The sequence below is a fragment of the Miniopterus schreibersii genome (genome assembly GCF_964146895.1).
Source record: "Miniopterus schreibersii genome assembly, chromosome: 18".
Taxonomy (NCBI): Eukaryota; Metazoa; Chordata; class Mammalia; order Chiroptera; family Miniopteridae; genus Miniopterus; species Miniopterus schreibersii.
In genome coordinates, this window is record NC_138121.1 from 36,549,088 (window position 1) to 36,562,680 (window position 13,593).

The 13,593-nt window shown below is 42.7% G+C and overlaps 1 protein-coding gene across 2 annotated transcripts in view; it reads right to left on the reverse strand.

Annotated features, from left to right (window-relative positions):
* The window catches only part of TENT4B (terminal nucleotidyltransferase 4B), a 48,257-nt gene extending 34,946 nt beyond the window's left edge, over positions 1-13,311 (reverse strand). For both annotated transcript variants that reach the window (XM_081119817.1, XM_081119816.1), the window contains exon 1: positions 12,611-13,311. In XM_081119817.1, the coding sequence (XP_080975943.1) occupies positions 12,611-13,254 (644 nt within the window). In that variant the 5' untranslated portion in view covers positions 13,255-13,311. The remainder of the gene's footprint in view (positions 1-12,610) is intronic.
* Positions 13,312-13,593: the final 282 nt, after the last annotated feature.

Consider the following 13,593-nt stretch of genomic DNA (forward strand, 5'->3'; position numbering starts at 1 on the left):
TCTTCCCCACCCTTCTTCTCTCTCTAAAATCAATAAAAACATTTAAAAATATATATGTTTTTATTGATTTCAGAGAGAGAAAGAGGGAGAGGGAGAGAGAGAAACATCAATGATGAGTCACTGATCAGCTGCCTCCTGCATGCCCCCTACTGGGGATCAAGCTCTTAACTAGGCCATGTGTACTGACCGGGAATCGAACCATGACTTCCTCGTTCATAGGTCAACATTTAAACACTGAGCCACGCCAGCTGGGCAAGCATTTTTACTTTTAATCCAATAAACAAGTATGTTACAAGGCCTGAGCCAAACTTCACTTCATTAAAATGATGGCTGTGGCCCATGTAACTACTCTGAAGTTGTTTCATTCACTGGGTCTGGTTTCATGTGGAGGCAAAGCTATTCTATCTTGAGCGTAACCTCAGGTGACCTCCAGCATCTCCTATCCCTCCTCAACTAGGAATCCCTCTGTAGCCCTGAGGTGTGAGGGTTCTGAGCTCCCCAGGGGATTCTGATAATCAGCCCGGTTTGGGAACCCATGTATTAAACGATCCTTTAAAGCAGTATATTTATGCTGCATATGCTTATTATTTTTAAACTATGATGTGAGAGCCACCACCCTCTACAGATCTATTAAATCAGAATCTCTGAGGAGTGGGCTCCGGTCATCAGGAATTGTTTCTAGCCCAGCTGGGCGTGGCTCAGCGGTTGAGCATCAACCTAGGATCCAGGAGATCGAGGTTTGATTCCCGGTCAGGGCACATGCCCAGGTTGTGGGCTCGATCCCCAGCAGGGACTCTCTCATCCTTGATGTTTCTGTCTCTCTCTTCCTCTCTCTGAAATCAATAAATATACTTTTTTTTAAAAAAAAGAAATTGTTTTTAACTTCCTCAGATTGAGATCCTGCTTTGAAGTAACTGGCTTGAGACTTACCCTTATCAAACTTGCTCAGCAGAACACCATTATCTGCACAGGCTGTAGGGAACACAGGGGCAAGCTAGGGGAGTGTGGACGCCAACCGCAGGTTTAATTGAAATCACAGTTAGGCTGACAGGTATGCTGAGACCCAGTAGAAACAAGGGCTAAGAAGCCCTGGTTACAGGTAAAGATAAAGTCACTCCACTACTATGAAACTTGGTATAGCCACTTACCCTGTCTGAGGTTCAAATTATCGATTAAAAAAAAAAGTACTAAATGACCTCTGAAAATCCTCTGATCTCAAACCCCATGATGATTCCACCATGTGGCTATAAATCAGTCCAGTCCATGAGCAGAGAGGTCCTTAAATGAATGAATGCATGAGTATCCTCTGCAAGCACCCAATTCATCACATGGACAGTTTTGTGTAGGTCCACATAAAAATCCTGTTCCTCATACCATAAGAAACCCTAACATAATTATGTTCTATCGGGTCAATCACAAATGAGAATAAAACTAGTCACATCAGTCCCAAAACAAATACAAACACTTGAAACAAAGAAAAATTTTAAATAACTCTTTAACCTTTTTCTTGTCAATATTCTGATTTTTAAACTTTTTCCCCATTTTTAGAAATTGTGGTAAAATATGCCTAACATAAAATTTACCATTTTAACCATGTTTAAGTGTACAGTTCTATAGCATTAAGGACATTCACACTGTTATGTAACCATCACCACTATCCATCCACAGAACTTTTTTAAAACCACTTATTGAAGTACGATTGACATAAAATATTGAATATTTAATGTATACAACTCAGCAAGTTTGGGGACAAGTATACACTGATGAAACCATCGCCACCATCAAAGCCAGAAACATATCTACCACCTCTGAAAGTTTCCTCCTATGCCCTTTGTTTACTTTTAATGTGCATGGTAAAAATCTTTTAACATAAGATCTACCCTCTCAGCAAATTTTAAGTATACAATACACTGTTAGTTACTATGCTGCATAGATCTCCAGGACTTATTTATCCTGCATAACTAAAGCTTTGCCTCAGAACTTTTTAATCCTTCCCAAATGAAACTCTGTCCCCACTGAACACTACTAACTCCCCACCTTTCTCTTCTCCCTCCAGCACCCGGCAGCCACTATTCTACTGGCTATTTTAACTCAGCATGTCTGCAAGGTTCATCCATGTTGAAGCATGTGTCAAATTTCCTTCCTTTTGAAGGCTGAGTAATATTCCATTGTGTGTGTATATACCACTTGGGTTGCCTCAGTCTGATTTTTTAAACCATATATTATTTTGAAGTCACATAAAATAGAGTTACATTAAAAACAAAAAACATAAGCAAACTACAATTCTGGGGCAGAAAACACACCTTAACAAATTTAAAAGAACAGGAATCATACAAAGTATGCTCTCAGACCACAATAAAAATAAACTAGAAATTAGTAACAAAAAGATAGCTGGAAAACCCCCAAATACAATATTTGGAGATTGAAAACAGAATACTTGGAGATTAAATAAAACATGGGCCAAAACAAAAATGAAAATACAACTTATCAAAACTTGTGGAATGCAGAGAAAGCAGAGGAAAGTTTATAGTACCTAATGCAAATATTCTAAAAATATATCTAAAAATCAATTATCTAAGTTTCTACCTTAGGAAACTAAAAAAAGACAAACAAATTAAATTCAAATGACAAGAAAATAATTAAAATCAGAATAGAAATCATGAAAAGAAGAAATCAATAGAGAAAAATAAATGAAACTAAAATTGATAGGCCTCTAACCAGATTAACTAAGAAAAAAAGAGAGAAGGCATAAATTACTAATATCAGAAATGAAAGAAGGGCCATCACTACCGATCCTATGGACATTAAGAGGGTAATAAAGGAATATTATGAATGAGTCTACATGTCCACAGAAAAACCTGCCCACGGATGCTGATGGCAGCTTTATTCAGAATTGCTAAAACTTAGAACAACCAAGAGGTCCTTCAGTATATAATTGATTCATCCATACAATGGAGTACTTTTCAGCATTTAAAAATCAGCTATCAAGCCAGGAAAAGATATGAAGGAACTTTAAATGAATATTGCTTAAAGTAGACAATCTAAAAGGCCACATACTGGCCACATAAATGACATTCTGGAAAATGTGAACGCTGGGACAACTGGATGTTCACAAGCAAAAGAAGGAAGATGGACTTCTACCTCACACCATATATAAAAATGAACTCAAAATGGATCAAAGACCTAATGTTAAGAGCTAAAACTATAAAACTCTTAGGGGTTAATTTTCATGATCTTAGATTAGGCAATGGTTTCTTTGATATGACAGCTAAAGCATAAGCAACAGGAAAAAATAATACATGAACTGAATTTATCAAACAGGAAAACAAAACTTTGTGCTTCAAAAGGACACTCTCAAGAACGTAAAACAATCCATGGAATGAGAGAAAATATCTGCAAATCATCTATCTGATAAGGGTCTAGTATCTATCTATATAAAGAACTCTCATAATTCAACAAAAAGACAACCCAATTTTAAAAATGGCCAAACGATTTCAATAAATACTTCTCCAAAGGTATACGTTTGGCCCATAAGCACAGGAAGAGATGTTCAACATCATGAACATCATAAGTCATTAGGAAAAGGCAGATCAAAACCACAATGAGAGAAAACTTCACACCCAGTAGGATGACTATCATCAAAAAGACGGATAATAAAAAGTGTGACAAGAAGACACTGGAAACCTCACACATTGCTAGTGGGGAAGAAAATTTTACAGCCACTTTATATGATCCAGCAATTCCACCCCTAGGTACTCACCCAAGAGAAATGAAAACGTGTACACCAAAACTTGTACATGAATGTTCATAGCAGCATTAATTATAATAGCCAAACGTAGAAATTCAAATGTCCATTACAGGATAAATGGATAAACAAAATGTAGTATATTCATACAATGGAATATTCAGCCATAAAAAGGAATTAAGTACTGGTACATGCTACAACATGGGTGAACTTTGAAAACACTGAGTGAGAGAAACTAGGCACAAAAGTCCACATAGTACATGATTCCATTTTTATGAAATGTCCAGAATAGTAAATCTATAGAGACAAAAAAGTCTGTATGAGGCTGCCAGGGGCTGAGGGGGTAGGGGAGTGGGGAGTGACAGAGTACAGGGTTTCTTTCTGGGGTAATGAAACTGTTCTAGAATTAGCTGTGATGGTTACACAACCTTCTAAACACTGGACTGTACACTTTAAAAGGGTGAATTTGATGGTATGTGAATTATATCTTGTAAAAATAAGTTTAAAAAAATTAGAAACAAACTAAATGTCCAACCCAGGATCGGTGAAATATATTAAGGTGTGTTCAATCAATAGAATGCCACGCCCACATATAGTAGGTATACAGAGTCATTCTAAAGGTAACAGGGTGCTGAAAAATGCTATAGAAATGTATTTTACATGAAAAGATGTTTGTCATATTAATAAAAATGTTTAAGTCAAAAAGTATTGCCACAATAGTCTGATGGCCTTCTCCCAAATAAAATAATCTTAGGATAAAAACCAGTTCAAACTTCACCAGATTGTGAGAGAATAAATTTTAGTTGTTAAAAAAAATTCTTTCACCCTGGCCAGATAGCTCAGTTGGTTAGAACCTGGTCCTGATACGCCAAGGTTACAGGTTTGACTCCTGGTCAGGGCACAAACAAGCTTTAACCAATCAATGAATAAATAAGTGGAACAACGAATTGATCTCTCTCGATCTCTCTCTCTCTCTCTCCCCCTTCTTCTCTTTCTAAATTCAATAAATTAAATTTTTTTTAATTCTTACATATTTAAAAATTTAATTGAAGTATAATTGACATACATTATATTAGCTTCAGGTACACAACATAATAATTTGATGTTTGTATACAGCATATTTTTCCATATGAACAACTGTAAACCTACTTTTGCCCACCTCTGTACTGGGAGAAGATCACCACAATCTGTAGTTAACATCTGTCACTGTACATGCAGACTTTTCTTTTGATGAGAAGTTTTAAGAGTTACTCTCTCAGCAATTTTCAAATATACAATCCAGTATTATCTACAGCCCCCACGCTATACATTAGAGCCCCAGGACTTATAACTGGAAGTTTATACCTTTTGACCACCTTCGCCCATTTCATCCCCCAACCCCCACCTCCGGCAACCACTAATCGGCTCCCTTTACCTATAAGCTTCTGCTGTTCGTTCGTTTGTTCGTTTGTTTTTAGATACCTCATATAAGTGAGATCGCACGATATTTGCCTTTCTCTGTTTGACTCACTTCACTTAGCATAATGCCCTCAAGGTCCATCCAAGTCCTCACAAATGGCAGGACTGCCCTCTTTTTCGTCGATAATATTCCACTGTATGTTTGTATGTACGTGTGTGTGTGTATACATATATGTGTATATATATACCCCTCACATGGTCTTTATCCATTCATCCCTCAATGGAGGCACAGGTTATTTGCATGTCTCAGCTACAATAAGTCATGCTGCAATGAACATGGGGGTGCAGTATCTTTCACTTAGTGTTTTTGTTTTCTTTGGATAAATATCCAGAAGTGGTATTTGTTCAATCATATGGTAGTTTTATTTTTAAATTTTCAAGGAATTTTCATACTCTTTTCCACAATGGCTAAACCAATCTATATTCCCACCAACATGCACAGAATTCCATTTTTGCCACTGTCTCACCAACATTTGCTATTTCTTGTCTTTTTGATAATAGCCATTCTAACAGGTGTGAGGTGGTGTTTTTAAAAAATTCTTTAAATTGGAAAAAAAACACATTCTTAAGTATACCTACAGTAGGAGTCCACATTGATAAGAACAACAAAGGAAATAATGTATACACACATTAAAAAGCCTGAAAATAGTAACACCAAAATGTTAATGGTAGTTATATCCTGGTAGTAGTATAATAGGGGTTATTTTTTTTTCCTTCCTTTGGTTTAGCTATATTTTCTAGTTTTTGACAATTAGCATTTATTAGTAGTGTGTAAAATATTTGCTGATTTTAAAAACAGGTATATTCTAAGGAGCAGTGTTGTAACACCTCAGACAAAGAAGAAAATAAAGGGTGGGTAACTAATCTCAGGGAAGAAAGGCCCACATTTCAGACCTCACCACAGACCTAACACGTTATTAAATCCAAATCACTGGAAATTAACTTTTAAAACTCCACCACCACAATCCCAATGGATTCTTATTCTGTTTTTGCAGAAATTTACAACACTAGACAGTGCAAAGAGTTATGTTACTACGACAAAATCAAAACAGTGACTACAAGGAGCTGGTGGGGGGAAAAATAAAGAGCCCAGATCCCATCTCAGCCCAGGAAATGGTTCTGATGAAACCCGGTTTATTCTAGGATCAGCTCAAAGATAAAAGTATTTATTCTACACAGTCTAAAAGCATTGTTCAGATATAAAAACACTAAAAAAAACCTGACCACTACCAGCACCACCACCACCAAAAAACCACCACTAACCATAGGGTTTAATTCCCCAAACAGAGGCAAGCCAAGAGAAAATAAAGTTTACTCATGACGTATGAAAGGACAGGACTCTAAATTTTCAAAGCAACTCTGCAGTTATCCTTTCCTATGTTTTTAGAAAATGAAATCAAGCTCTATACTTGTTTCTAAGAAAAAAGCGACATGTAAAGGAACACTACAAAGTACTTCAAAGATAAAAAAAAGAAAAAGTGTTAAAATGACACTGCTAACAATAAAACCAAAGTAAAACTTCAAAATTAGGCCCTTTTAAGTCATAAGTTGCACATGCAACACAAATGAGTAAAACTGGTGAAATCCGAAAAAGGCTGTGGATTGTAATGATGTCAATTTCCTGGTTTTGATATCAAACTATAGTTATGTAAGATGTTATCACTGCACCAAAGTAGGTGAAGGGAACATGGGATCTTGCTGTACTATTTTTTGCAAATTTCTGTCACTCTATTTCAAAATAAAATGTAAAAAATAAAAACATTAGATGGGGCTATCCATGAGAATGTTAATAACGTAACAAATGGGGAAGGTTTAACAGAGTTTGGAATATGATTAAAAGGTGACCATGAACACTTTGATTTGGTTGAGCAGTTTGAAAACATAGGTTTCTGTACTGTTCCAACTACTTCAGCAGAAAGTACAGCTTGAGCTGGAATTCCTGAGCTAAGTTACCAGATCTACATGACATATCTTATGCACACGGCCAGAACTGCTTCAGACATGAAATGGTTCAAGTGAGTAAGGAGCCAAGGTACAACATATACGACCCCATGTTCAGGTTTTTTTCAAAATCTTTAACTCAAATTTCCATAGCCTAAAGCCCTAAGCATACAAAAGAGTCTCTTACGTCATCAAGCAACTTATGGAATGGAAATAATTGTATCGCCTGCTGTTTAGGTCCAAATGAATGAAAAGTCTAGCTCAGAGGTCTCAACTTCAATAAATGTTATCTTAGAGCCCTAGCCGGTTTTGCTAAGTGGTTAGAGCATTGGCCCTCGGACTGAAGGGTCCATGGTTCGATTCCGGCCAAGGGCACGTACCTGGGTTGCAGGTTCAATCCCAAGCGGGAGGCAACCAGTACAAGTGTCTCTCTCACATCGATGTTTCCCTCCCCACTTCTACTTTCTCTGAAAAGCAATGGGAAAAAAATATCCTGAGGTAAGGATAAAGTAAATATATATAATCTTAGAAATATATAACTGTAATTTTTTAAATTTATTTTTATTGAGTTCAGAGAGAGAAAGAGAAAGGGAGAGATATAAACATCAATGATGAGAGAGTCATCGATTGGCTGCCTCCTGCTGGGGATCGAGCCCGCAACCCTGGCATGTGCCCTGACTGGGAATCAAACCACAATCTCCTGGATCCCGGGTCAATGCCCAACCGCTGAGCATGCAAGCTGGGCCTGTGTCATTTTGAAAATGGTAAAATGATGTTGTGGTGCTCTGCAGCAGCTGAGTCCCTAGGGGTAGGAAGAACCCTCTCCTCTATTCCCCTGAGTTCCTCAAGGAGGCTAAGCTCTCCAGTCATCTCTGTAGGAAAGAGCAAAGACAGGATTCTCAGACCAGCTGCTGGGAACTGGCCCTGAATTCTTCAAATAGACATCCTCTTCGGCCTATATCCCTTTCAAGATTACTCCATACCTATGTGTAAATTGGTGATTAATACACACAATCTCTAGTGTTGTGGGTGTGATCCTGAAATAGTTTCCTCCACTAAATGTTACTCTAATGGAGTCAACAGACGGGAGAATAGAAAGCTGAGTGAAACCATATACAACAGCTTGTTTTTCTATTTGCCATTAAAATAATGGCTTAAATTTTTCTCAGCTTCAGCAGGTGTAAGAACATCTAACCACAACCATCTGATGAATCAAATTATCAGCAGAGGCGCCCCTGAATTTTCCTCCCGTGGACCCTCTGGGCTCCTGACATCAGGATTCATTGGAGGAAGTTGGGATACAAGGCCACTGAGCACACCAGGACCAGAAATGTTCTAACACATGCCCTCCCTGCCTTAAACTTTCTAGTACCCCTTTCTCATCCTTCCCTGCAGTATGCTAAACTTTCTGTGTGAGCACAGGGCAGACGCCAAAAACTCTATTCACTCACCGTTCCAATCGCTAAACACTTAGTGGGGGCTGAAAAAGATTCCACGTGCTGAACTGCCAATGATTCTGCCAGTGATAGTGTTCGCTATACACAGACTTTGGACAGATGATGAGTTGTGGCATGAAAGCAACTCAGTTTAACACAGTATAATAGATTTTGGCAAATTCTCAGATATGAATTACGCTGTTATAGTAAGCTCTACACGGCAGAAAACGTAATGTCTTCTTGAAGGCACATTTCAGTACCCAATGCAGCAAAATTTAATAACCCGGAGATCCTAGTTCACTAAAGAATTACTGTGGGCTACCTCTGCAAACACACAGAAATTATGCTTAGAGCAAGCACATGGAATAAGGCCTCTAGATTCTTTTGTACTCAACCCATGTTGAACTGCCTGATGCACAGCTTTGGAGCCCAGCACTAACACCAATCCCACTGATCATGTTATGTAAAAATAAGCAGAGAGGCCCTAATGCCAGTGCTGAAGAACAGCGTCAGCACCTTGGACTGTGACAGAGGGACAATGGACACAGGAAAGACACTGCCCCAGTGCACGAGGATGACATCTCAGCCCCCAAATTTCGACTCCCCGATGGACAGCTCCACCTCAACATTACCCTATCTCTTGTTCCAAACCAACAACACCAACATTTCCCCAATCACTCAAGGTCAAGGCTGTAGTAGATTATTAAATCCATAAAGGTGATCCAAATCCTCTCCATCTTAACCTTGAAGTACGGCTCACATCTGCTCTTCTTTCCATTCCCATCCCATCATCTCGTTTAAGAGATCAGTCCTTAAACCAAGGTTTCCCGACAGGGCCTTCTTGGCCATGTCACATATGTACTCCAAAACATGACTTTCAAAATCATCCAAGCCTTGAAAAAATAGTCCCAGATCTGGCAGCGTAGCCAACTCAAACCTCTTCTAATGAGCCTGGACAGGCACCAAGCACCTTTCACAAGAAGTTTCTGTACACAGGGGCTCAGACCAAGGACTCTGAACCTCCTTAAGTTTCCTGTGTTTGCTACTTTTTGTCATCTCTTCTTTCTCCATGACGATCAACAATTAAATTTTTGAAAAGAAAAGGGCTTATGGCTCGTTTTCATGGACAACCAGAAGGAGCAGGCGGGCTGCTTCCTACACCATGCAAGTGTGGGAGGGAAATGGATCCCAAGAAAGAGAGCAAGTGAAAACACCTTTAAGCTGGTGTGGCTCAGTTGGTTGGTATATCAGCCCATACACCAAAAGGTCTTGGGTACAACTCCTGGTTAGGGCACACGCCCAGGTTGCAGGTTGGATCCCCGGTCAAGACACACACAGGAGGCAATCAGTTGATCTTTTGATAGATCCTCAAGCGAGGACTGAAAACAAAAAGTTTTTTTTTTTAAAGAAGAAAAGGAAAGTGAACAAACTCCCTGGGTCTGTGGGTACAAGGAGAAGGCTGTGACGGTGAGCCAGGCAAATTTAATTTTGAAATAGGACTATGAAGACTTCAGGATGAAATCCAAGTATCTTACTCTACGTTTAAGAAATTTCCATCTTAACTAGTGACCTAGCGGGTAAGAAGGAACATATCCATCAAAGGAAAAGTAAACATAGGCAAGCTACACCAACAGCATGAAGCAAGTACTTCAAGAGTTCAGAGGAGAAACCAAAAACATCAAGAACCTGGGAGACGGACAAGTCGGGATTTTGCACCGAACCTTGGAGCATTCAGGCAGCAAATCAACCCATCTGGCCGAAGCACAGAACACAGAGAGCATGATGTGAGAGCAGGTATACAGCTGTCCCTCAGTTCTAGTCCACTGGTCGTGTGCTTTTCTCTCCTCTCCCTCCCTACGGAGGCCAGGGACCGCCACAACTGGTTAACCTATTAGCTAAATGGCAGTCACATGCCAAGAACTCAGAATGTTGGTAACAGTTTTACTATATTTAATCTCAGAATAGCATAACAATGCATCTTGAACCCAGATTTTTAAAATATCTGTATTAAAAATAGCAAAACTTCCACAAAAGTAAAAAAACAAGGATCCATAAATCAAAACAAGAATTTTTAAGCACCCAGACACTCTTACAAAAACACTCTTAAATACAAAAATTTTAAACTGCTGACCTCCTCTAAAGGAGGAAGAAAAAATGGAAAGTCTGATGAAGTGATAAGTAGTTTTAAAACAGGTTTGTAATCAGTTTTTAAACAGTAATCCCTCTGGGAAATAAACATTCCTCCCTTTAATCCCTTTGAGGGCAGTATAATATTTGAATCAGGAACAAGACCATATTGCTTCTACGTAAGTTCAAATGTGACCCTTTTATAGTACCTTCAACAATAAATAGCAAGTAGAGGACAGGACAATTTCTAATTAACAGAAAGAGGCAGCCAGCATTTTGGATTTATAATGTATCTTTGCTAGATATACACGCAGAAGCTTCAGTAAAATGAAATTAGGGAACTTTAAGGTTTTCTTTGACAGTTATCACTTAACTGGAGCTTATTCCTGTGAAATGAAACTACCAGAACCCCTCAACATCAATTTGCTTGTCACTATGCCACAGGGTGCACTTCGTCTTGGCAATACTAACAGGATGGAACCATGAGCCTTTTATTAAAATGTGATGACCATGGAGAGCGCCCTTGAAGCTCAACAACAGACTCAACCCTAAAAGGGTTCCCCTCCAAACAGTGAGGACAGGTTAGACATGTTCCCCAGAGCCAGTCCTGAAAGGCTTGACTGCATTTTCCATAAAAAGGGTGAGTTGTAATAGTAGCATATACCAGACACCAGCCCACTAGAAGCAGATGGAACCCACCAACTCATTTTACCCCGGCCTTCAAAACTGTCTCTGCTTGCCAAGGCAGGGCAGATCTGAATGGGTGAACGAAAGAAAAGGTTTCACTAGGGTTTACTAATAGTGATTTCATTTGCCTACTATGGCCCCAGTGTAAAACAGGATCTGAAAAATGGAAAGCCATCTGAAAGCTCATTCTCCATACTCAAGGTAAACACACACACCCACACACACCCCACACACACACCCAATACTCTATTCCAGCACAGGGGCTTTTCCAGAAGGGAAATCTAGCTGAAAACATTCCCTACTTATGTACATAACTCACTAGGGGTCAGGTAAGATTGCATTTTGTAACAGCTGAACTTTAAACAGACTGTCATTAGTGGTGCAACATTCACTCATTAGCATACAGTTACCTCTAGAATGAAAAGCACTGGCTGTCTCTGCCAGGGCAACTTTACAGTCAGAAGCTGGGGCCAAGGACCATGAACTCCTAGAAAGTTCTATGGGCCTCAGAAGAAGAGCTCACCATTTCCACCAGCCTAAATTTAGCTGTCACCCCATTCCTCGTGCCCCACAGAATATTGTACCCACTAATACAATAAATTTTTTAAAATAAAAAATAAAATGATGGACCAAAGGGTCAATAGCAGGCAAAGCCTTACTGGCTGGCGATTCCTGTTTGGGATTGGGGGAGGGGGAGGGGGAGGAGCATTCTGGATGTTTCTATTCTTGGCAAAGAAAGCACCTCCAGGTCCTGTTCCATCAAAAGGCACGAACACAGGAATGTTCTCGGGGAATGAATGATTTGCCTGCGCTAAGCAACCTCATCTTGGGGTGTGAAGATGGGAGGGCTGCTGAAGGGAATCGGGGAAGGTGTGTTTGACTGCGGGGGTGGGGCATGGGAGGAAAGAATGAATGGATAAGAGGGGTCGGAGAAGATGTAGACAGTTACGAGGGAGAGTGTGGATGACTAAGGGAGGCGAAGGGAGGGTGTGGAAGGCTGGGGGAGAGGAGAAAGGTGCGGACCCCTAAGGAGGGTTAGGGGAAAGGGTGGATGGTGGACAGATGAGGGGATGTCCATCAGGCCCCAGAGAGGCACCGACCAAAGCGGCCCAGGGGGGTGGCCTCGCCCGGGCTCCCCCAACCCCCCTTCTGTGGGCGTGTGCCCCGCTGCGCGTGTGCAAGGGCCAAGGCACCAGGCCGCGGGGCCGCCACTCACCCCACGACTCCCTGGTTGTAGTTCCTCCGCTTCCAAGGGGTCCCGCTGTACACGCCCCCGCCGCCGTCCGCCCGGCCGCCCCCCGCGGCCCGCCCTCCGCTGGGCTGCAGCAGGCTGTAGTTGAGTCCGTAGGTGCTGGCCTTGTTGTCGCGCTTCCTCTTGTTGCTGCTGCCCGAGGCCGGGTCGGCGGGCTCCGCGGCGGGGACGGTGGCAGAGTGCGGGGCCGCCGCCGCCGAGGGGGACGGGGACGCCGAGGGGCCCGCGGCGGCGCGGCGGGCCCAGGCCGCGGGCTGGTGGTGGTTGTTGTTGTTGTTGGTCGTCTCCAGGGGCAGGAAGTCCCGCTGCTCCGCGGGTAGCGCGGGGCCGGCCAGCAGACGCTCCCCGGAGCGGTACATGCCGGCTGGGGCCGGGGCCGGGGCCGGGGCCGCGCCGCCGGGGCTGCCGGTGCTGCTGCCGCTCCCACCGGTGGCCGTGCTGCTGCCGCCGCCGCCGCCGCCGCCGCCGCCGCTCGCGCCGCCGCTGCTGTGACAGTGGTGGTTGAAGTAGAGGTTCCTCAGCCCCTGGGTCGTCTCCCAGATCTGCATCCACAGACTATTGGACGGTCCGAGCTGCTCTGGCTGGAACCAGGCGATCCTCGGATCCATCAAACGGCGGCGGCCTCTGCCCCCGCCCCTCCCGGCCGCCCGCAGGGCCGCCGCCGCCGCCGCCGCCGCGCCTCAGGCGCACGCCCGGCCTCGGCTGCTGCTGCTGCTGCTGCTGCTCCCGCTCCCGCTCTCGCCGCTGCTGGGCCCGCCGGCGGCGTCGCTCCCGCCCTCCGGGACTCCGCGGGCCCTCCCCCCTCCCTCCGCCCCTCCGCTGAGCCCTGTCACCGAGGTCCCCGTGCAAATGGCGGCCGCGGCGGCGGCTCCGGAGAAGGGCGAGCGGCGGCGGCGGCGGCGGCAGTAGCAGCGGCGGCGGTGGCAGCGGCGGCGGGACGCGCCTGC